Here is a 24,463-nt window from a genome sequence, read left to right on the forward strand (position 1 = left end):
TTCTGACATACAGGAGGCCTTCTTTTTTAAATTAACAAATGGTTATACTCATGTGGATAATCTATGTCTTAGCTATTCATCTGTAATTACTGATATATTTATATCTAACTACTGAAAGTTAGTATAAGCTACGTGACTTTGGCAAATTACTTCTCTATGCCTCAGTCTTGTCATCTCTAAAATGAAGCTAATAATGGTACCTAATTCTTAGTTTTTGGGAGAATTAAACAAATTAATTCACATCAATTAGTTTGCAAGTGCCCAATATATGGTTATTGCTCTATATATTTTAGTTATTGGTTAGTATAAAAGTATGACTTTAATTCATTCATTATTAAGGAAAATTTCAAACATTTATAAAAGTAGAAAGAAGGGCAGTGTAATGAATCCCCATGTACCCATCACCCAGTTTCAATAATTATTAACATACCGCAAATTTATTATATTTATATCCTTTACTTCCACTTTTTAAAAAGAAAAATTTGAAGATTATAATCTGAGATTATCTGAGACATCCTAGGTGTTGCAAACTAAGGCTAGGAATCACTGTTGTGATAATATATGAAACAAATATTTTCATTTAAAAGATAAATCATCTTATTTGATTAATAGGAACCAGGCAAACACTGGCTTCCAGTGCTCTGTCACAAGCAGGACACTTATGCCAATGTAACAAAGCACAGGTGGCAGCCCCATCCTCCATCCCTCAATTCCATACCCCAGGACTAGTCCAAAAAGAAACTGGATCATCCGGGGCTACACAGAAAGATCAGGAACAGCTGGAAGCTAAAAGAGACTGAAAAGGATCAATAAGCTCTAATTACTTCTAGAACATAATAGGAAAAATTTCAAGAGACTTCCTAGCATCTGTCCTCTAGAATAACTTATAACAAGGGCCACGGTTGTCCATCCTCTAGAATTCTCTGGTATTTGATGTATCTTAGGAAGAAGTCCTTCTGTGGTGATTGTAGTCCACAGTGGGTTTCTCCTAAGCCAAATTCATCTGAAATCTATACCCAAGGGTTCCCTGGAGTCTGAAGATACTGGAGTAGAAGCATAGGGACCTTTCATACATGCTTTCTGCAATGAGAGTTTTGGCCACAGAGTACATAATTGGATTGCACTTGAAGTTTATTTATGAGAGCTTTCACAAAAACACAGATCTCTCTAGAGCAGCACTGTCTAAGAGAACTTTCTGAGATGATGGAAATGTTCTATGTCGATGCTGTCCAATATATTAGTTAAAAGCTACATGTGGCTTTTGAGCTCTTGAAATGTGGCTACTGCAACTGAAGAACTGAATTTTTAATTTGAATTTTAATTAATTTGAATTTAAAAGGTCATATGTAGCTAGTGGATACCAATGCAGCTTTAGTGGGTGCCCTTTGGCCAAATGTTTAAAACATCACTAACTAATTTAAGAATACTAGTTTATGAATTTATTCCAAGAAATATATACTTAGCAATAAAAATAAAGAAATCAAAAGTTACTTGTATTTTGCTAGATTTTAAACAGTGAGAACTAAAGTAAACAGAATCACTGTCAAAAGCTCTGTCTCCTCATAAGATCATTCTATGCATTTAATCATATATTAAAACTTACAAAATCAGATTCTTCAGGTCAGAGGAGTAGTTGATTGTCACCAGTTCCATGGCTTTCTGTAAATTCTCTCGCTGAATTCCTGCCAAAGAGTTGCAAGCCAAAGCCAACACAACTTTTCCTAATGATATCAGATCTGCTTGCTGACATGAAAGAATAAATATAACTTTAATTTTTATTTTATAGATACAAATTTAATACCCTGACACTACTGCCCGAATGGAAAAAGCACCTTTACAAGGAAGCCGCCAAGCTTAGCACAGGTTCTCAAGTACTGGTACTCATCAGAATCACCTGGGAGTTTATTAAAAGGATGATTTCGGAGCCTCTCCACCAGAGATTCTCATTCAGTAGGTCTGGGAACAGGCCCAACCTTTTTAAAGCACCCAGGTAATCCTAATGAAGGTAGTTCTGGGGCTATACTTTAAAAAACATTATTCCAAGCAATCCACATGCCAACTACAGAACTACTGCTTTAAAGTTAAAAAAAAAAAATTTTATTTAAATTGAGCTGATATTCTTACCATTACAAGAAATTTAAGGCTGGTTACTACACACTTGCTTTACTATGATAATTATAATTTACAATATGCATTTGTCTCATTTTCCATGATGCCCAAAATACAGTGGGAGTTTGAAGAATTATTTGAAGAAAAGCTATTCCATTACAAGCACAACATGAGCATTACCTGATTTTAGAGTATATTCTCTAGAACACCGCAAAATGCTGCAAACCTCAATGACATCCATCTGTAGTGGTTTACAATTTTTACTCACACTATAACAGATCTTTGAGCTCTGTAACCACCTGGTTTCCTACCTTTGTTTTAAGATTGACCACTCTGAGGCTTTCCTTTTAAAAGGATTTTCAAAAGACAGCTGGCTGAATTGAGGTAAGCTCTCTATTACCCATTATAATTCTAGGAAACAAGAATGGTCACCCAAGGGGTCCTGCTTGGCAGGTATCATATGCCTAGGAGAATGAAGTAGCTCAGAGTTAAACGAAATCATTGGAAGTAATTTCTGTGGAACACTTCTTTAAATCTTCAAAATCTGAGACCTCCTCTGAATTACTGCATACATATTCATTGCGAATACTGGTTTAGTATAAGAATTATACAAACCTAGCTCTACGTTAAAATCAACCAAAAACTAAGAGAAAAATCACCAAGTAGTCATCCCCTCATCCCAATTCTGGTGTTCTTAGTTTGGGGTAAGATCTAGGTATTGGTACTTTTCAAAGCTTCCACAAGAGATTCTGATACGCAGCCAGGGTTGAGAAACACTGGTTTTGTGGAATGTCTATAAAGGGTATAATTGTGAAATCAGGTGTGTATTTCAAGGCAATCACTAATGAAAGTTCAGCACTGTACGGCTATCCTCAACAACATTCTAACCAAATAATAAAGAATAAGAGGAAGTCAAACTCCACTACAAAAATAACATTAAATAAAGTTCAAATTTAAAAATCTCTCCAAAGCTAGCATTTGTGAATCTGACACTGTGAACGGGAGATCCTATAATCAGTGTAAAAACGGATTAGATAAACAAACTACTCTGAATCTATCAGGACAAGAGATGCCACAGATTCACGCCTGAGAACTTTTCAAACTTTCCTTAGTGGTACAGAGTTAGGCCCAGAACAGCAGGAGGGAAGGGGGCAGGGAAGGCGCACTATTACTGCTGCCATCCTTTCTGTTCTTTGGAGGACACGGCCATGAAAGAACTCAAGGAGTCCCCTGGATCACTCTCAAGATCAAGTAAAACATTTCAAGTTACATTCATGAAACCATAAAAATGTTGGTCAAGAGAAATCAGCGCATGTAAATGCTAACTGTAAATTTCTCTAAGTGTTTAAATCCAATGTGGTCAGCAAAGCACACCGAACTAAGGTTATTATTTCCCAAGTATTTGAGCAGTATGTACCAACACACAGCCTCCCAACAATTAGGACTAGAATTTTCAGTTTAGCTCCGCCCTGAATTGATGCTGTAACTAAACCTCCCACCTAGAACATTCCACTATTCCCTATTATGAGACAGGAAAACAAAAGTCCAAGAAAGGTGAAGGACTGGATGGGTTTAAAAAATAAGAAAATATAATTTTGAGTATATATCCCACCACCTCTCTAAAGCTGACACAAGGCAGGAATACCTACTTTTAGAAATAAAGTATACATGTCACATAATCCAGATTAAATTAAAACTGTTTTTTTTTTTAAGATAAAAGAGGTTAACGAAGTCCTGCTTAATAGAGTTTAACATCATAAAAACTCAGTAATTCTCCTTTCCTTATTTCCCAGCTAAATTATTTTCCATTTGTTATTTTGCTTCTTACCTCCATCTGGTTTTTCCCCCCATTTGTTGAATTCTGGAGGTTTTCCCCCCACCTCATTTTCAGTTTCTTCCTGATTCTTGATTTCTTGATTTTTCTGATTCTATCTATGGCTCTACTTATGTCCATTTCTACTGAAAGTCAGTCTCTATTCACGTGTCTGAAACAGACTATGAAAAATAGACTACAAGAAACAATGCACTCCTTTCTCATGTACCCTCTTCTCTGTAAAATCACAATCCCCCTTCTGGGACTATCTTTAATTTTCTCCTTTATCTTACTATAAGCTATATGAAAAATCATCCACATATATATTCTACCCCAAAAAAAAGGAAGGAAAGAAAGAAAAGAAAACCTGCTATATCCTTTACTACTGAAAAACAAAGGGACGGTGACAATTGGTTGAACGTAGCCTGAGTTTATGAATGACAGTGGTTCCTAACTCACCAATCAGTTGCCCCAAATGCTTATTTAAAAGTTGTTTGTTTGGAATTCCAGGATTATTTTTTCTTATGAAGAGCCGTTTTTCAAGGGAACTACACAACACATTACATAACTAAAATAATGTAGATTTGCAAAGAAAAAAATGGAAAATACTGCTGTTATACTCACAAGAAAATAAAATCAAATTAGTCTTATTTTATACTAGTAATTTAAAAAAAAAGGAATTCTATTCAGAATAGAGAAGAATGAGGAGATACTGTAAGGCTGTACTTGTAAAAAACAAAACTGTAAGGTGTTTTGTTTTTTAATGCAGACATGAGGTTTCCAGATAATTACAGCAGAAGCTGATGACACTGGTTCTAAATAATGTCTAATTTCTCTTCAAACATTTCATAGCATTTTCCTGGATATATAAACATCACTAGTATTTTAGTCAATAATCAGTCACTTTTAGAAGACGAAGATTGTGAAGAAAAATTTTCAGAGCCAATTAGGTAAAGTATAAGACAGAAGATAAGAAGGAAAGTAGCTAAAAAGCAAGCACCCTAGATAAAAAAGCAGCTAGCTGCTGTTAGGGAAAAAAGTAGTCCAATTCTTCCATGTGGTGCCCACTAGATGGTGCTACCAACCAGGACAGCTTGGCTGCTGCTGAGGTTAGGTAGGCACAAGCAGAGGGAAGGAAGATGAGAAACGTCTGCAAACAACAGGATGTGCTGAGTGGCCCTAAGTCTCGGGCACTGCACTGTCTGTGGTTCAGTGGCAAAAGAAGAGGTTTATGCACGAATTAGAATACTAAATACAAGTTAGACTCTACTTCTCATTCCTTTTTGTTCTGAAATTTTGTCTTATAATAAATAAAGTAAATGAAAATCTTCTTTCAAAGATTTAAACAAAAGAAGTTGAAATGAGAAGGGCAATGGGAGGAAAAGGTATTCTTGTTTCTCCATGTAACTAAGAGATTCTGCCTCATATCAAACCTAAGTTCATAAACATTCATAAACATTCAGAAACACCAAAAATTTCTTACACAAAAAAATGACAGTTGCATATCCTCCAAAAAATGTGAAGCATTGAAATACAAACTGAATGATCCTTTAAATAGCTACATTACCTGCAAAGAGTACTCGAGGAAAAAGCAACTACACTTTAACCCTCTCTGAGATAGGTTCTTATTCTCCCATACCATACATTAATCAAGGAATAAGAAATAGCTATGAACATATGAGGGCTGAATCCACACTATTATTATGAAATCAGACTAGAACCAAAGTCTAGAATGTACAAGAAGTGAGTGATAGACTTTGATCAAGCAAAAGAAAAAAATTATTTAGAAAATGACAATACAACAATATTCCTCTGAAAATATTTTTTAAACTTTCAGATTGGTAGTTGGGACAACTGTTTGAAAAGTAAAGATAACTGGTGTGTTTTTTAATGCATGAAAGAAGTGGAAAAAAAGAAAAAATGTCATTTAATATAATTCATTCAGCTGACCAATCTGTTTTAATCTATGCTGAGGACAAACTTCCTAATCATATAAAGACATTTTCATTTGAACAACTAGAGTGTCTGATACTGTCATTAATTCCGTATATTTCAACCTATAAGGGCTCTACACTAAATACGTCACAGTGATTAAAAAATACATGTTCAAAGTTTGCATGGAGCCCACCCCCAGAATAAATTGAAATCTAGACTCAAAACCCTGAAACACTTTAAAATAAACAAGAATTTGTCTTAAAAAAAAGCCAAGCCTTAAGTTATTAAGTAAGCATCCACGTTAATTCTTACTCACCTGATATTGAGCCATTAATGCCAATGGATTATTATTCTGACTGTTATCAAACGTTAAAACATCAAAAACTCCAACACAGTTTACTCTCAACCTTTAAAGACCAGAGAATTTAAAGAAAATAATTAAAATGACATTTTTAAAATTATATACTAGTGGAAATTTAACATTTCCTATAATATTAGGAAGGATCTCAGAATACTATCTAGTCTAACCTCCTGTCCTAACCCTACATAACCTCTACGAACTACCATTTTAGAGATGAGGAAATTAAGGCTTACAGCTATCAAGCGATAGGCCTATGGTTATAAAAATGAGGTAAAGCCAGGACTGTAGCTCACATCTTTTGACTACTAGGCCAGTGGTCTTTTCACCACACCAAGGTGCTTCTTTACGTTATTCATGGAAAGAATAAAACTGCTCCTTTACTAGTTGTCAATGAAAAGTTAGTTAGCTCTCTAACACTTGCTGAAGATGTACTAGGCACCATTCAAAGCATTTTACTTGTATTAAATCATTCAATGCTCTCAATAATCTTACGAGACAGGTACCTCATAAATGTCGAAAATGGAATGATAATAGTACCTGTCTCATAAGGTTGTTGAACACAGAGAAGTTAAGTAACTGGCTCAGGGTCACATAAACAGTAACTAACAGGGTCCAGATATGAATGCAAGTAACCTGGTACTAGATCTGGAGTTCTTTATGCTATGCTGCCCAAAACAATTCTCAAAATTACAGCCATTCAAATAAAACTCTGGTGAAGACAAGTTTGTGTTACTTAACTTCATCAGTGGTTCTCAGAGCATGAGACCCAATCAGCAGCAACAGCACCACCTAGGAACTTGTTAGAAATGAAAATTCTCAGGACCCACTCCAGATGTGCTGAATGAGAAACTCTGGGGGTGGAGCCCACCAATCTGTGCTCACTAAACCCTCCAGGTGACTGTGACTCATGCTAAAATTTGAGAACCACTCTTGTACACAGAAAAGTTGTATTCATATGACTTCTACATCCCCTAACCCTAAACATACATACCTCTCCAACCCTTACAAGATTCTTGATTAGCAACCAGGCATTTTATTAAGAATTCAACATTTTTTTAAAAACTTACAAATGAACTCAAAGTCACAGCAGTTCTTCTGGATGGAATATATGAAAAGGCAGAATTAAAACAAATCATCATGCTTTGTTTACTAAGCTGTCATAGATTACATGCTCAATAAAGAAGTCAAAACACAAAATGCTAGTACCTTGTTTTGCCAGTTATCAGAATCTTTGTTGGGTCCATAACTCGACATGCCAAACCTGCTGTATGAATGGTACGCAATGCAGAACTCAGTTGGACAATATATGCCCAAATAAGAGATTCTGGCAATAATCCAGCATGCTGTCTGGGCAATGGTCCATCGTGTTGACCTATAAAGCAAATAAATAAAAAAAAATGAGATCCTCATTTAAGAAATCGACTAAAACACTAAACCAGTCAAATCAAAATTAAGAAAAAAATTCATGCATATTCATGGCACAACTTGTCAATTTATATATACAATTTTAGTCTACTAGTAAGAATTTGAGACAAACCTAAAATTTCCTATTTATGAGATTATCCCTTTATATTATTAGCAGCAGCAGAGCTCTCAATGAAGTGCTCTTTTCTGTGATCATTATAATTACTGAATAAAGAAAAACTATTTAAAGTTAGAATTTATATTCAATTGTGAACCAAATAAATTCAAATTCTGATTAGAAACAGGAATGTAGGGATTATCATTTTACTTAAAATGCGGGCAATCCTAGCCTACATTATTGTTCAGGCACGTGAGAACTGTTCAGTCTGTGGCTGGAGGAAAATACAAATCTCTTCTGTCATTTATGTTGAATGTTTGCTTATTCTCCTTTGCTGCTCAGCCGCCTCTATTAAACCACATCAGTTACATAGGATGATATCAAACTCACAAAAACATAAATCTAAAACACTAAATGTCACTTACATGTAATGATAAAACACAAAAATAATCTGGTCTACTATGAAAAGTAATCATTTTTATTCTATCAGCTCTTGTAAGTGCTTCTTGATACCATTTTCTGGATCACTGTTAATCCTTAAATCAGGAGAAAAGAAGCCATATAAATTTAATCCAGATTTTGTAATTATTTCAGGTATTACGACCTTATAAATGCCAATGTTCATATGGCTGTAAACAAACCTTTTGTGAATGAGGTATAAAAGCAACACAATTAAATGGTTAATTGTTGAGATAATAAATAGCAAACAGGTACCTATGGCTTATGATAAAATTTCTAGGGAAAAGCAAATACAAAATTCAAAAACTGCTCTCTCTCACTTTAGAGAGAACTGAAGAAAACACAATCTAGAAAACAGTGTTAATGACTCAAAAAGTGGCTCTAGTGATAAATGCCGAGAAAAGATTAAAGATGACTATGAAGAATTTAAATAAAACTATTTAATAAAGGTGGTAATAAGGAAAAGAAATATTTACAGCAAACACAGTGCTTAATGTGTGCCAGCTTCTGTCTAGTTACTTTAACCAAATTATCTAATTTTAAACCTCTTATTACAATATGGTATAGTATTATTGTTATTCTCATTTTCTAAATTAGCATATTTCTTATATATGTGATTTTTTTGGTTTGTACTAAATTAATAAATTAATAGTATAAGAAAATATTAAACTTCCATCTATGTCTTTACAAGTTTATACAAACACAGGCCTTTTTCTTCTTTTTTTAATATTCACATTGGGAAAACAGACGATTGCCTTATATTAGAAGTTGCCATAAATTAAAGAATATATGCTAAGTTTAGGGAAGTTACTACCATTTAAACAATACCTTCAACTATTAGAAAAAGGACTGATTTCTGTGAAAATGTAAACATAATATTTCAAATAATCAGTCAACCGAAAACAGAATAATTAAGATAAAAAAAAAAATGGAGGGCCCAGCCCTGTGGCTAAGTGATTAAAGCTTTGTGTGCTCCACTTTGGCAGCCCAGGTTCACAGGTTCGGGTCCTGGGTGTGGACCTACTCCACTCACCAGTAATGCTGTGGTGGTGGCGTCCCATATGTAAAATGGAGGAAGACTGGCACAGATGTTAGCACAGGGCTAATCTTCCTCAAGCCAAAAAAAAGGAAGACTGGCAATGGATGTTAGCCCAGGGCGAATCTTCCTCAGAAAAAAAAAAAGGTAAAGGAGTGCTGTAAATGAGTGGTTCTCAGTAGGGGTCAATTTTACCCCTTAGGACATGTGACACTGTCTAGAGAGATTTTTGGCGTTACAATTGGGGGGGGGGGGGTTGCTACTGGTATCTAGTGGGTAGAGGACAGGGATGCTGCTAAACACCCTGCAATGAAATGCGCAGGACAGCCCCTACAAAAATAATTATCCAGCACCAAGTGTCAACAGTGCTGAGGTCTAAAAACCCAGCTATAAATTAAAACCAACAGTCATTTCACAGGTGTTATTACTAAAATAAACTTGAACAACTACAGCTATATTCATCTATAGGAAAAGTTATACCACATCCCCTTCAACAAAATTATGTATGTGTCTACAGATGACATGGCAAAAGGAAAAAAAATGACCACACTATATGCCCAGATTTTCAATGTGAAACAGCCATGTAACCACAGCTTTCTTCTTTCAACTGTCAGAAAGCAAAGTTACAAGTAAACAGAAGTAATATATTTTTACCCATAATTAGTCCTTAAAGAAGTCACAATCCAAAAGATACTATAATGTGGACTCAAATCTTCCTCCCTCTTTAATTTCTCTCAGTACGTATTCAAGAAAATCTTTAAAAAATTAAAAACCATAGTAAAGAACACAAGGCATCTTTCCTGGCCCCAAAGAAGAAAATGATACACACATTTTCCTTCCCCAAATACATAAATTAATCAACAGACATCTCAAAATGTATTTACTTTTATTCTGCAACCACTTATCCTTTAATAAACATTCACTAGAAGATAATTAAAATATTGTGGTTCTTTGCAATATTTGAACTATAAAACAATTATTTAAGTAAATATCAGAAAGGGGCAAAAAAAAGGGGAATATTCCCTGTTTAGGTAAGTTACCTGCAAATTTAGTCTGAAGAACAATTCCTTAAGTAACATGGAATCTTACCTTTAAACAAAAGCATTTATTTAAGGAAATAATTTCATAAATGATAATATAATCACATTGGACTATGAGGGAGTCATTAAATTATATTCAGAAAATATAAAAATTAGGGGGAAAATACTTATAATAAGCAAAAGATGCAATGTGATATAAAAATGGTAAGAAAATTAAAAAAACAATGCAAACGGATACCAAACAAAACAAAATACCAAGCCTGGAAAGAAATATACCAAGAGATTCATAATGGTCATACTTTGGGTGGTGAAGATAGAGGGATTATTTTTCAATTTACTGAATTTTCCAAACCATCTTTATTCAGAAATGATCCTATTTTTAAAAGAAAAAAAATTTAAGAGGAAAAAACTTTTATCATATTCTCAGTTATTTAAATTTCAGATATCTACCTGAGTCTTTCAGAACCCATCTTCATCACAGTCTATACACCTAATACATTATTCCCTAACTTGTTACAGATTGACTCCACTTCTTTCTTTCTTTCTAAAATGCAATAGGGTCTTTAAGCTGAAGGATTACAGGGATAAATTCACATGTATTTTAAAATACAAAACTACTCTTCTACAGAGCAAAGGCATTTGTCAAAATACAGCGTGCTTGTATCTTTTTCTTACCCCACTTTCTCTTTGTGAAATAGGCATCAGCATTAGGGTCATTAAAATGTCTGCTCATCATAGTTTCTCCTCCAGCATGGAAATCATATGCAAACACAAGAGCTTAAAGTAAAACACAAACACTCATTACTGCAATCTGGCTTCAAATAATGAAGCCCACCAGGGGACATGAACAGACATTTCTCCAAAGAAGATATACGGATGGCCAATAGGCACATGAAAAGATGGTCATCATCACTGATCATTAGGGAAATGCAAATCAAAACTACACTAAGCTATCACCTTACACCCGCTAGAATGGCAAAAATAACCAAAACAAGAGTAACAAATGTCAGAGAGGTTGTGGAGAAAAAGGAACCCTCATACACTGCTGGTGGGAATGCAAACTGGTGCAGCCACTATGGAAAACAGTATGGAGATTTCTCAAAAAATTAAAAACAGAAATACCATATGACCCAGCCATCCCACTACTGGGTATCTATCCAAAGAGCTTGAAATCAGCAATTCCAAAAGTCCCATGCACCCCTATGTTCATTGCAGCATTATTCACAATAGCCAAGACATGGAAGCAACTTAAATGCCCATCAACTGATGAGTGGATAAAGAAGATATGGTGTATATATATACACATACATACACATACACAATGGAATACTACTCAGCCATAAAAAGGATAAAATTGTCCCATTTACAACAACATGGATGGACCTTGAGGGTATGTTAAGTGAGGTAAACCAGATAGAGAAAGACAATCTCTGTATGACTCCACTCATATGTGGAAGTTAAAGACGTAGACAAAGAGAACAGATTAGTGGTTATCAGGGGAAAGGGGTGGGCACAAAGGGTGAAATGGTGCACCTACAACACGACTGACAAACAATAATGTACAACTGAAATTTCACAAGGTGGTAAACTATCATAATCTCAATAAAAAGTTAAAAAAAAAATGAAGCCCACAAGCAGAAACACAATTACAAATTACTCACAAGGCTCTGCAAATGCTTTAGTGGTAAATACTTCACGCAAGGTTACAATATTTGAGTGCTGAATTTTTTTCCACATATCGACCAACACCATGCACTTTGTGTTAACAAGACGAAAACCTGAAAAAAGAAGAATTTTTCTACTAACCTGTAAATGAAATCTCCCCATCACTCCATCATAAATGTGAAGAAAAAGCTGTCACACATCACTTTATGAGGTACTAATTTCCAAATGAAATAATAAATTTATTTACTGTCCTTTAATATATAAATATATAATATATAAATATATTTAAATAAATAAACACACTCAGGAAGGTTTGAATTTAACCTCAATAACATGCTTCTGAAAGAGGATAACTTATCTTCCTTACCATGTATCCTCCGAAGGCAGTATGGCAGATCATCTTTGCTATTAACAGCTTTGTAGCAAGATGTAATGTATCCAAAATTACTTGATTTCTGTATCCGGTTGGGTGGTGGCAGTGGTTCTAGAGGGAACAGGCTATGGTAGCTGTCAACTTCAGTAGGGACTGCTAGAGTAATTCACAAGAAGATGACTTTAACTTGCAGACAATTCATAAATCTCTCAGAGTAATAAAGAATCAAAACACATTTTTGCATTCTATAACAGTGTCAACATTCATAACAATTCTATGAAACAGTTTCCACTATCAATAAAAATAGGCATTATAAAACCATCAAAGAACAACTTCATTTCATTTGCTCAAAAATATTTCTTTTGTAGTATAACTTTTTTGTTTCTCAGCTTATTAGAAACAATTTGTATTATCACTTGGAGATATTAAACATTTCTAATTCTGATGCTGAATAAAAATCAAGTTTTACCTCTTTAAGCATTTTATTTTGTACAAAATATATTTAGACAATGGTGTTAAGCATATGAATTGTTTTTTGAAGCATAAAGAAATTCAAAACAAATAACCTTAAATTTGAGAGTATGTATATGTAATACGTCTGTGTGTATATGTATGTACAAATATGGCAATCTGTATCAAAACTCTCAAACCATTCAGTGGAATAGCATAGCTTTAATCTCTAGCAAAATATAAAAGAAAAAAACCTGAAACAACTCTACCACCATGCCTGCCATGTTCTTCAAAGAAAGAAAAATTATGTTTGAGCTTATATAATGCATTGGGATTTGCTCATGATACTTTGTTAGGCATTAAAAACTGCTTATCTTGAATCCCAATTTGTTGTTTCTTACAAAGACTAGAAAGTTATAGACTAAAACGTGTTCAGTGGTTGGTTTCTCTATAGAATACAGGCAATTTATTTTCCCTTCTTTATTGCTCCCTATTTTCTAGAACGTGTCAGTTTCATGATCCAAAAAGACAAGCAGTTTTTTAATGCTTCAAATACAATCAATTACATTTTCCAATCAGATAGCTTCCATTCTATTAAATGTCTTCAATGACTTGGGAATGTTCACGATATTTTAAGTGAAAAGCAGATAAGTGAACATGCAGAATATGCATAGAAAACCATCTAGAAAGAAATAGAGCAAAACTTTAACAGTGGTAAGTAACCTCTGAGTGGGAGGATTTTTACTCTCTCCTTTACATTATCCTGTATTTGCCAATTTTTTTACAATAAATACGTTTAACACTATTTTTAAAAGATGGCAGTAAATCTCAAAACAAAACCCTCACAAAAATAACTGATAATTTTTGACCTATAACTGTTAGGAAACACAGGTGAAATCCTATTAAGAAAACTCTAATTCCAGAAGACAGGTTCAAAATGATCCCTCTCCCTTTGCCAAAAACATACACTCATTATCTCTTAGTTCTTGAAACAATTCTATGAGCTAGGATTCCCTATTTCATAAATAAGGAAGATAAGGATTATACATCTAGAGAGGGAGCTGTGATGCAAACCCAGGGCTCTGATTCCATACTCTTGTACTCAACTCCTAGATGGCAATTTCGGCCATAGTGCAAAACAAATATGGACTCAAGGTAACTTTTAAACCAAGGCCAAGTGGCATGTTCTATTGAAATAAAAGCAGTATAAGGGAAGTATACACACAAGTGAATATGGCTGTAACTTCTGCTCATTTATTATTTTTTATTTGAACAATCAGTGTAATTTCCACTAAGAAAAAAATGGTAAATAAATTTTGTTTCCTAGCTATTTCACAAGGAGCATTTAATAAGGCAAGTAATTATTTTCAAATTAGTAAAAATGTATTAAGTACATACTACGTATTAGTGAACACATATTAGTGAAATACGGGTTGCTATCAAAAGGCTTAAAGAAAAACAAAGGATAGAGATTTACATAAAACCTAATATACTACAAGGCAAAATGGCTATTAAAAAAGTACAAGTGACCACAGCACTGGTTCTTAAACTTCAGCGCCCTTCAGTGTCACCTAGCGGCTTGTTAAAACAGTTTAGGCCCTCTGCTCAGTTTCTGATTCAGGAGGTCTAAAGTAGGGCCCAAGGATTTACAGTTCCAACAAATTCCCAAGTGATAATAAAAAGATGCTGCTGTGTCAAGGGACCACACTTTGAACACCAATACACATGGAAATACAGAGAAGGGAGCCATTCCCAAGGATATTATGAAAGATCTCACAGAAGATTTGGCATATTTCTACAAAATGAAGGATGAGACTGCTTTTAATGAGCTAAAACAAGTGGAAGGAGTGCTTTATGGTGAGGGAGTAAACAGAATAACAAAAAATAACATTTGAATGTGTACACTGGGTTCAGGATCAGTGAAATCTCACCCGCCAGGAGAATAGGATATACCACAGCAAAGGCGCATAGTGCAGATAAAGCTGAGAGAGAAAAATTTGATTTCTGCCTGCAATACCTTCCCTTTTTTTTTTTTTCTTTCTTTTTTGAGGAAGATTAGCCCTGAGCTAACTGCTGCCAATCCTCCTGTTTTTGCTGAGAAAGACTGGCCCTGAGCTAACATCCATGCCCATCTTCCGCTACTTTATATATGGGATGCCTGCCACAGCATGGCTTGTCAAGCGGTGCCATGTCCGCACCTGGGATCCGAACCGGCAAACCCTGGGCTGCCGAGAAGCAGAACGTACGAACTTAACCACTGTGCCACCGGGACAGCCCCAATCTCTTACCATTATAATGAATGAGTGAAAAAATACAAACGCCCTTTCAATGTTCCTAAAAGAAATAGGCAGTCTCTTTGATAAATCTTCTCCATGGTCATCAAACAAAAATATGAACTAATATGGGATTAGATCAAAGGGAAATATAAATGCTATACTAAAGACTTGAAATTTACTATGCCAAACAGTGGTACTCATAGCATCAGCGTGACAAACAGATTGAGGGACAAAATCAATTAAAAAAAATCTTATGCTCTTAACCTCTTTATCCCTGTGTCTACTTTCAGACAAGACACGCTGAAATCTATACATTGAAGGAAAAAAAACCACTTCAGCAGAAAACTAAGCATTATCTAAAGGACCCCTCCAGTGTCTGATTCTGACTCTGTGGAAGGAATGTCACCCTCTGTGAACTGCAGGGAACTGGCAGCACTACAAAACAATTCTTGTCTACACACACGTACGTTCTGCTCTACCTGGTGGAGCGTCAACTGACCTCCCTCCACCCCTGTAGAAAAGCCAGTTTGCACATTCATTTCAACATTCCTGATCTAGAATATGTCTTATAACATGTGAGTGGCTCCCTCATGACTTAAATAAAATCTTTAATAGGTACTCATTTTTATATCTGTTCATCACAATTTTAACTTTTTTCAGAAAGTCGTCTTTTAATACTACATTCCAAGTCTACCCTGAAATAATCATACATGGCCTAATATTAATGTTAAAAAACAAATGTTTCCACTAATAGATAGGAATACTCATTGTTACTCTGCTCTTTGTTTCTAGTTCAATTTAACAAATGCACAAAATTAAGTATAAATAAAGGGATTAGAGATGCCTCAATCACTGTTAGGCATCAAAACTCAAAGTAAAGAAAATCAAGTTGGAAGATTATAGATAGAGCTGTGTTTTTTAGTTTAGCCCCAATTTTTAGTCTAGGGCCCAACTCTACCAAATAATATTAAAAAGTAATGATAAGAAAACTTTAGTTTCTTTCCCCTATTCAACCCTTTTGCCCCCTCAAAAATCAAACACAATGATAGGTTGGAAGTAAGATTTTGAATGTCTGAGATTCACTATGGTAAATCTACAGCAGCTTCTCGATCTCAGCACTGATATATTGGATCCAATAATGCTTTGCTGTTGGGGACTGTCCTGTGCATTGTAGGGTGTTTAGCAGCACCTCTGGCCTCTATGCGCTAGTAGCCAGCAGCACTTCGCTGCCAGTATGACACACAAAAATGTTCCAGACATTGCCAAATGACCCATGAAGGGTAAAATCATTCCTGGTTAAGTACCACTGATCTATAGGAAATAAATTATGATTTCAGAGTTGAGAAGTACTAATTTGATTGAAGTATGAAGTATGGAATGGAAAAAGGAAAGAAAAAAGCCAGCAAGACCAAAGATTAATAAACAAGTCAACACGAGATGAAGGTTAATAATAAACATAAGACAAAAAAGATCAGAGCTAGAGCAATGACAGAAAAAACCATTTATTAAACCTTGTTTAAACACCAGTGCAGAAAATTGGATTCATCATAATCTTTAGTTTGTGACATTCAAATCACTGGTTCATGTCTATGCATGCCCTGCTTTTATTTAGTTAATTATTCTTAATAATGTAATAAGGATCTGCAAACTCAGCACACAAAAGCTCAGACCTTGACTCTACCAATCTATAGCATATACAGTCATGTGCCGCATAACGATGTTTCAGTGGGTGTTAAATAATTAAGGAAAAATTCAACCTGAATACTTCAAAGGTTATGACAGATAAGTTCCCTGTTCATCTAAACTGGAAAAATCAGTCTTAAGACATAAGAGCCAGACATATTCCTCTTAATTCTTTAGCAATCAAGAAGCTATATAGTGGACTATGCTCAACTCTTGATTACAACCAGGTGTTGTGAGATTCTCTCTATGGCAAATGTATTCCTACTGTATTATTTACAAAGTTTTGCTAAATTATATCATATTTCGTTTTGCTATATACAGCAGTAAGCTAGGGAAAGAGATTTCAATGCTGAGAAACACTGTGGTACAGTCAGAAAAACTGAGGTTTAAGGCCTGACTCAGGCAGCCATTTACTAGACAGTAGTCTTAAAGGCAAGTTACTTAACCTGCCTGTCAACTTCAGTTTTCCTCATGTGTAAAACGGAGATAATATTAGTATCTATGTCACAGAATTTTTGTGATGAAGAAGACATGTAAAGCATGTAATTAGCACACTGTCTCGCACACTGTAGTCTCAAAAATAATAATTACCCTTCAGTACCTAGAGTTCATCAAGTTTCAGAAGACAGTAATATTCTAGTGCTCAAGTGAGGTAAATCACCAAGAATCACCATAAAACTATCAAATTTTTTTGATGAACCAGAATATTGTCACATGTAGAATAATTTTAAATGAACTAAATGATCAGTGGTATCTTGAAACTCTTCTTAAGTAGATTTCAAATAAATACATTCATATAATAGTAATTAGATAGGTTAAGGCATAAAAACACGTATGACTACTTAAGAATTATAATACCCTTTCAAAGGAAGGATGAATCAACTTGCATTTTACCTGGCATATCTGCTTGATCAATTTGAGCCATTGTTATTAAATGTCTGTTAATCAGCTCCTATGAAGAGAAAACAAGTATACTTACATCTAAACACAGCTTCTGACATCTGGATTTTTCTATTGCAAGTAAATAGCATAAGTATGAATGTTTTTGGTATGTGCACTTTCAAATGTTATTATCATGAAAAAACATTTCTAATAATGGTAAAACATCTAAATTCTAGTCCTAGATAGACCTGCCCAAAACTAAGGTTGGGTTTTAGCACATAACCCAAAGCATATAACTAACTCTGTGGCTGAAAACTCAAGGTCTACTCTAAGCTCATCAATGATTCACTCTACAAACACTATAGTGCTACAACTTACTTCTGTGAAACAAAAATATTTTTAAGCCTCTAAGTGTAAAATGAAATTCCACAAACCAAATAATACCTAGCAGTTTACGAAAAAACAAACAAAAAACACACCTAAGTTATTTTGAAAACCTACTTTATAGAAAATATTAAGCTCTCTTAAAATGAGGTTTATTTTGGGGCCAAACTTCTTATTCCCAACCTACAGGTATTGGCCAAAAGTTGTCTGAAGGTTAGAAACCATTTAAATCATTTATTTATATACTTCAAAGACATCTTGAATGCACAGGATATGAAGTGCAGAAAGACTGCTCATTTAAATATCTATTCTATGTTTTATATCCTAACTCATAATTACTTGCAATTTGCTTGAATAAGGTTTCCTTAAATAAACATACAGTTAGAACTCAAATTCTAAATTTTATTTGCTTTAGTACAGCACAGTAAATAATATGATCTGAAAAGAGCCCTGGTTCTTTCTCCAGTTCTTTGCTAAAGCACAAGAGACATTAAGTATTTCCACTATGAATTCTGAAAGTGTACCTGTCGGAGCTCATCAGCCATGAAGAAGGAAGGTGCATTTGCTTTTGGTTGCATATAAGCAACGTGAGGTGCAGTTGGAGGATAAATATGATAGTTTGGAAATACCTAAAAAGGTAGGGAAGGGGAAAATGTAATGACAAATTTTTATCGTAGTTTTGATAAAGTTTTAATCTTTAAATGAGTAATAAATTCTTACATTTTTAATCTTTAAATGATAGTAAATTAAAACCTCAGAGGACAGCAGTTATCAGTATACTTTCTGAATAAATTCATTTAAAAAATAATCTCATATTGTAACAATCAATTTAAAATACCTAATGAGAAAGGAAATATTTCTTCAGATATAGCAAAATTTAAGTTCCAAAGAGAGGCTCTTTGGAAAAAATGTTACACAAACAGTTTGTAAGTATTTTTTTAAAGCAACTGGAAGAAAGGAAGAAAGCAGATATTAAAGGTGTTTGGGTACAGTCAGATAATGAAGTAACACCGCCCTGGCCGCCCAAAGAACTGCCCACCTGAAGGGCTTTTTGCGGCCAACATAAACAAAGCCTTATCTCTAGACTTGTTGAACACTTCAAACTGCAACAGGAAAGAGGACCAACTTACTCTGGGTCAGCAGTTTAAGCCAAGAGAAGGGTGCAACAATATATTTATCTTCCAAGCAAACTACAACAAAGTTACTAAATCTGCTTCCAGCTTCTTGTTTTTCATTTTTCCACTTGGACTCTTCTCACCACCCTGCTTTCTTCTCTTTTTCCTCTGCCTCTCCTTCCCTACACTGTTCTATGACATAAAATCAAAGTACATTCTAAAATTCCTTTTCTTTTGTTTTATCTTTACATTTTAAAAGCTGAAACAAACATTTTTTTCTCTTTCAAAAATGAATTCAGCAGATTTCTGTCGCCCTCAGATGATTATTCTGCTCTGTAACTCAACTAGGAAGTGGTTTTGCAATACTTGTAAAGTTTCCTTTAACCTATATCTGCAGGAGAATAATACCTCCTTTTTCTTGCCTTGGTTTCCTTACATCAGATAGCATACTTTGGCTTAACTAGCTCAGGTTTACCATAAGCATATTTTTTAAGAGTGGTTTGAAGGGTAAAAACATTATAAAAATGCGCCATATATAATATCTACAAAAAGAGCTGATAGTTTTGTGACAAAAGAACCTCTTTCTACAAATACCATAAAATAAAATATAATAAAAATGTAAATAGTTATAAAATATAAGAAACAAAAAAAATTGTAAAAGATTAATGGAATTCTTACTTGAAAGAACCAAGGAAAGTCTCTACTCTACCTCAATTATTTGACCTTCTGTTCGGCAAGCTGTTCTGTGATAATTTTTGAAAGATCTCTGACCAAAAACAAAACAAAACAAAAAACTATTAGCTATTTTATTATTTTTTAAAAAGCATTTTACATGATTTACAAGTACTTCTATAAATGTTTTCACATTTATTTCTCCTAGGGTGGTTAGGTATTATTATCCCCACTTACAATTGGGGAAACAGTCTCAGAGGTACTAAGATTCAAGAGTCACAAAACGATGGCAGAACTGGGACTCTTAGAAATTAAAAATAAAAAAGGAATCTGTTGTCTTTCCACTCAAACCTTTTAGTAAAATATTAACTTCAATAAAAATAAATCATTAATTTAACTTGTGGGATCAAAATCTGCTTACTAAAATCCAAATATACTTTTCATCTAATCCTATCACCTATGATTATGTCAAACGTCTATAGTTTAGATTAGCTTTCATATTTTAATGGAATGTGGCTTTCTTATTCATGAGCTCTTCATCTACTACTTATTTTTCTATAGTTAAAAAAATAATTTTTGAACACGGACAAAATAATGAAGAGAAAAAGGTACAATTTACGGATCATGAGAATACTTCCCTTTCCCTCCTCTCGGCCCCCACAGTCCTTTGGGAGGTCTCTTCTCATCCATAATCAGGGGTCCCTAAGCCTCCTCCCTCCTAACCCAATGACTCACACTGGAAGCCTCTTATCACTACGTGTCCTCCACTATCCAGAAATCTAGCTATTGAATCACTGCCTCTCCTGAGACAAGAATTTATCATCAGTTTGCTTTCATTAAGTACTGATAAGAAATCAGCTACTTTCTCTGACTTCTTACTAGAAGTAAAACTACCTATACCTATATCCAAATGTCAGCAAACATCAAGTCCAGCTAGCACACGTACTAGGTAACCCCACAAGCAAAACATGTCGTAAACTACTAAACTAGAGTTTGCACATAACCTAATTTCAGATTAAAACCAGATTTGTCCATAACTAGAGTTATTATTAATGCAGAAACAGATTATTTTCAAAAGATAAGAAGAGATTAGAATTATCATCTAAATTAGAAAATTAAACATTCACTTTTTCCTATCACAGTGAAAAGATGCAATTAACCTCATTAATAAGAGGGAACTGTTCTAAGAGTCCTACCACTGCTCCTTGAACGCAGACATACCATTCCAGTCAAAGGCGCTGGGGTCGTGTCTGTGTAGAAGTAAGTCGTCCCACCGACAGTTTCCTTTTGGATCACCTGACCAGAAGACGGAGTCTGAGAGACAGGATTACTAACAGGTGTAGAGGCACTAGAAGGCACCATGTAATTTGCTGGATTTGGAGTGTGACTTCTTCTTCTGGGAGCAGGAGAAGTATGTGGAGTGATCTTGGGGGAATGAAGAGGGGAAGATCCAGCAGACAAGGACATTCCTGAAGAAGATGTAAAAACGTTTCTTAATGGAGCAAAAAATTGGTTTTAGAGAAAAAAATCTGGAAAATAAAATGCAAACATTCATTTGGAAGAAACATCACCTTTAGCAAATTCTTTAAGTGCAAAGATAGACAATTTTAGCTTGTTTTGTCTTAGAGGAAGCTCTGATTAAAGCAAATGTAAAGAAGTCTCTTTTCTCAAATGTAGTCATTTCCAAGTAAATTAGGAAATTTATTGCAAGAATAGTCTCCTCCATATCAAGGTTTACATAAGAAACTTCAATAATAAGAATCACCAATAACTTAATGAATTAGGTTAATGGGAAAATGAGAAATAACAAATGACAGGACTCTAGAAAATTATGCATTCTATAAAAACCTTTCTTTCATAAAAGGCATAATTCCTTTTTTGTTAAGAATCATTTAAAACTATGGCTATTAATACAAATACCAAAGTCTCATAAAATATTATAGTATTAAAAACAAACTATTTAACGAGATCTACCAGATTTCTTTTGGCCAAAATACAAAACAGAATGGTTTGAAAAAGCAAAAAAGAAAATAAGTCTAGTCTTAGCTGAAATACATGGCAGCTTAAACATATTCTTTTAATCAAGCAGTATACTGTTTTGATGCCTTTTGTTTTTAACTCTAAATAGGCACACACTAAAACAACTGAAAATTTCTGTAGATGCATACTTTTTAAAATTAGGCCAACTGATACCACTATGTTCTAGTGAAAGTTTTACCCACACACAACAAGTAAGAAACCATTATATGCAGAGAATTCTCTATCATGAATCTATTGTGAAGAAAGGGAAAGGACAATTGTCTTTAGCCTTCAGGAGATTCCGAGCTAACTGAGAAAACAAGACCAGGTCACATGTAAAAGACATATGACAACTTACAAAAACACTCAAATGTAAATATACTGTAAACTACATGCATAAATGCAGATGGATGCAAATTAATTCAAACCAGGCAGAGTTAACCAAAGGCTTAATGGAGGTGATCAGTTCTGAGCAGAGATTGAAGACGGTTTCTAGAGCTACAGTTAAACTGCCTGAAAAAATTGGCTTATCCACAAACTGTTTTCTGGCTATATGGGGAACAACTAAAAACCTTCACCTTCGAAGTAATATGTTATTTCACAATTCAAGGAAAAAAGTTATCAAAATGCCTCTGGTCACAGAAATACGATTAAGAGGGATATGAATTTCAATTTATAAGAATTCACAAAACATTAATATTGTTTTTTGAAAAGATGTAGGTGAACAAAAATAAGCTGAGAACTGAGATTACACTTATCTTTACTCTGGACAGCTCTTTGCACTTTCTTAAGAGCTTTGACATAATTATTTCATCTGGTTTCTAAGCAACTAAGTTTCCACTCCCAATTTAATACTCCTACTGCTATAACACAATGTCTACTGCAGTGACATTAAAACAGGCCAGGAAGTCTCAAGAATGTCTTAAATGTATCTAAGAGAACCTTTAAAAATCTAAAACCCCTTTAAAAAACAATTTATAAGGAAGCCAAACTACTATATTAAGATGTATGGATAATTTTTTAAAAAACTGTTCCAGAGTTCTCTGTGTTTTTTCTAACTCCATATTATACACTGATGCAAGTTAATCCATACAGCAAAAATTGGGAAGATGATTAAACTACTTTCAAAAGATATATACTCCCCACTTATCTAATATGAAATGCATTTAGTTTTCCTAAAGCTAGTCACTAAGCCTTTCGAAGATAAAACTGGCCAAGCCACCAAAGATGAGTAAATTTGTTTACTACCTTTTAAGTTAAGTAACAGCAACAAATATAGCTACCAGTTCTTAAGCACTTTCCATGTGTCACGCACTAATAAAAGTGCTTCACATACCTCAGTCTATTTAATCCGCACAACAATTCTATAAGATAGGTATATCATATTCACCTCACAGAGAAGGAAACATCCTAAAATTTTAAAACATTTATTGTAAAGAGAAATATAGGTTACTAAACAAAAGAATCAAGATTCAAACTCAGGTCTATTTGATTCCAAAGCCTAGCCAATAAGCTCCTAGTGCTCCTAGCCAATAAGCTATATTGTTGTCTATTTCCTAAGTCTTATACTAGAGAACTGAAACGGGATCCAATAAACTTAGTAGTATTAGTGTGACTGCTTAAGCCATGTGGGAAGGAGCAGGTGCAGCATGGGGTAAAGAAAGATTCTGACACCAAAGTAGGTATGTAAGTGAGACAAAAGGTAGAAACCCTCTTCAAGGTTAAATACATGGAGAAAGATTACCAAAAACAATCTGAGGTAAGTTAAGAAGGGAATTTATGTATGGTAGAATTTACAAGATGTAAGTAATAAGGCTTCCCTTAAGAATTTTTAATTTCGTGGCTATTCTAATACAAAGTTGCAGCACTGAAATCTGAGTTCATATATCTCAGGTCAGGCTGACTGGAATTATTTTAAAACACTCAAAGTAAAACATGTACAATAGTAAGTATCACCACCCACAAGGGTAACAGGATATTTAAATTGTACAGGAAGCTAAATACGAAATTAACCCCTAAATTTCAAACAACCCCAAATATCAAATGTAGTCACAAAAGGCACAGCTTTGTGCCACCACAATATTCTACAAACTAAGAACTGAGTAAAATATGCAGCTATCTGCTCAGAGAGAGATTGTGTACTTGTGTTGTGAAGACAATAACCACAACATACTTAATATTAACTGCCTACATACAATACTAAATTATAAACAGTATGAAGGAGTAGAACCACGCTACAGAAATGAGTAGTTAAAAATAAAGGTGAATTAAAATCAACAGATTCAATCTCATCTCTCTCACATGTAAATATTTCTTTGTAAGTTCTATCTTTCCACATATGGGGGGGTGATGCTAATTGTGGTTATTACAAAACCCTGCTATTAACTGGTACTCAATCACTAGAATACTTAAGTAAATACAGTAACACACTGAGGATACCATAAGAGACAATCTAGAAGAATGAAAATTTGTATTAAAAGCTGAATTAGAAATATTTCTTTTTGTATTTATTTTTGTATTACTTTTTGTCTTTTTATTCTTAGAACGACATTTCAGTGACATCATATACAATAAGTGCACTATAATTTCTTATTAAGTAAATATGAAAACTGAGATATTTAAGCCATATGTGATAAATTAATTGCTTTAGAACAATTGAAAAAAATCCT

General features: G+C 34.2%; 1 protein-coding gene across 8 annotated transcripts in view; it reads right to left on the reverse strand.

Moving 5' to 3' along the window:
• PAN3 (poly(A) specific ribonuclease subunit PAN3) overlaps nucleotides 1-24,463 on the reverse strand; it is a 137,517-nt gene that overhangs the window by 14,143 nt on the left and 98,911 nt on the right. For 3 of the 8 annotated variants that reach the window (XR_006889093.1, XM_046664634.1, XM_046664629.1), the window contains 10 exons: nucleotides 20,997-21,244; nucleotides 19,813-19,869; nucleotides 18,513-18,617; nucleotides 17,617-17,674; nucleotides 12,308-12,469; nucleotides 11,937-12,053; nucleotides 10,951-11,052; nucleotides 7,425-7,590; nucleotides 6,174-6,264; nucleotides 1,604-1,743 (listed from right to left, as the gene is read on the reverse strand). Coding sequence is in view for 6 of the 8 variants with exons in the window: in XM_046664634.1 (XP_046520590.1) it covers nucleotides 1,604-1,743; nucleotides 6,174-6,264; nucleotides 7,425-7,590; nucleotides 10,951-11,052; nucleotides 11,937-12,053; nucleotides 12,308-12,469; nucleotides 17,617-17,674; nucleotides 18,513-18,617; nucleotides 19,813-19,869; nucleotides 20,997-21,244 (1,246 nt within the window). In the remaining 2 variants the exon portion in view is untranslated. Of the gene's footprint in view, nucleotides 1-718; nucleotides 797-1,603; nucleotides 1,744-6,173; nucleotides 6,265-7,424; nucleotides 7,591-10,950; nucleotides 11,053-11,936; nucleotides 12,054-12,307; nucleotides 12,470-17,616; nucleotides 17,675-18,512; nucleotides 18,618-19,812; nucleotides 19,870-20,996; nucleotides 21,245-24,463 lie in introns of all 8 variants that reach the window. The other 5 variants (XM_046664635.1, XM_046664631.1, XM_046664632.1 and 2 more) reach the window with 3 other exon arrangements.

Source organism: Equus quagga, chromosome 6 (assembly GCF_021613505.1).
Source record: "Equus quagga isolate Etosha38 chromosome 6, UCLA_HA_Equagga_1.0, whole genome shotgun sequence".
NCBI lineage: Eukaryota > Metazoa > Chordata > Mammalia > Perissodactyla > Equidae > Equus > Equus quagga.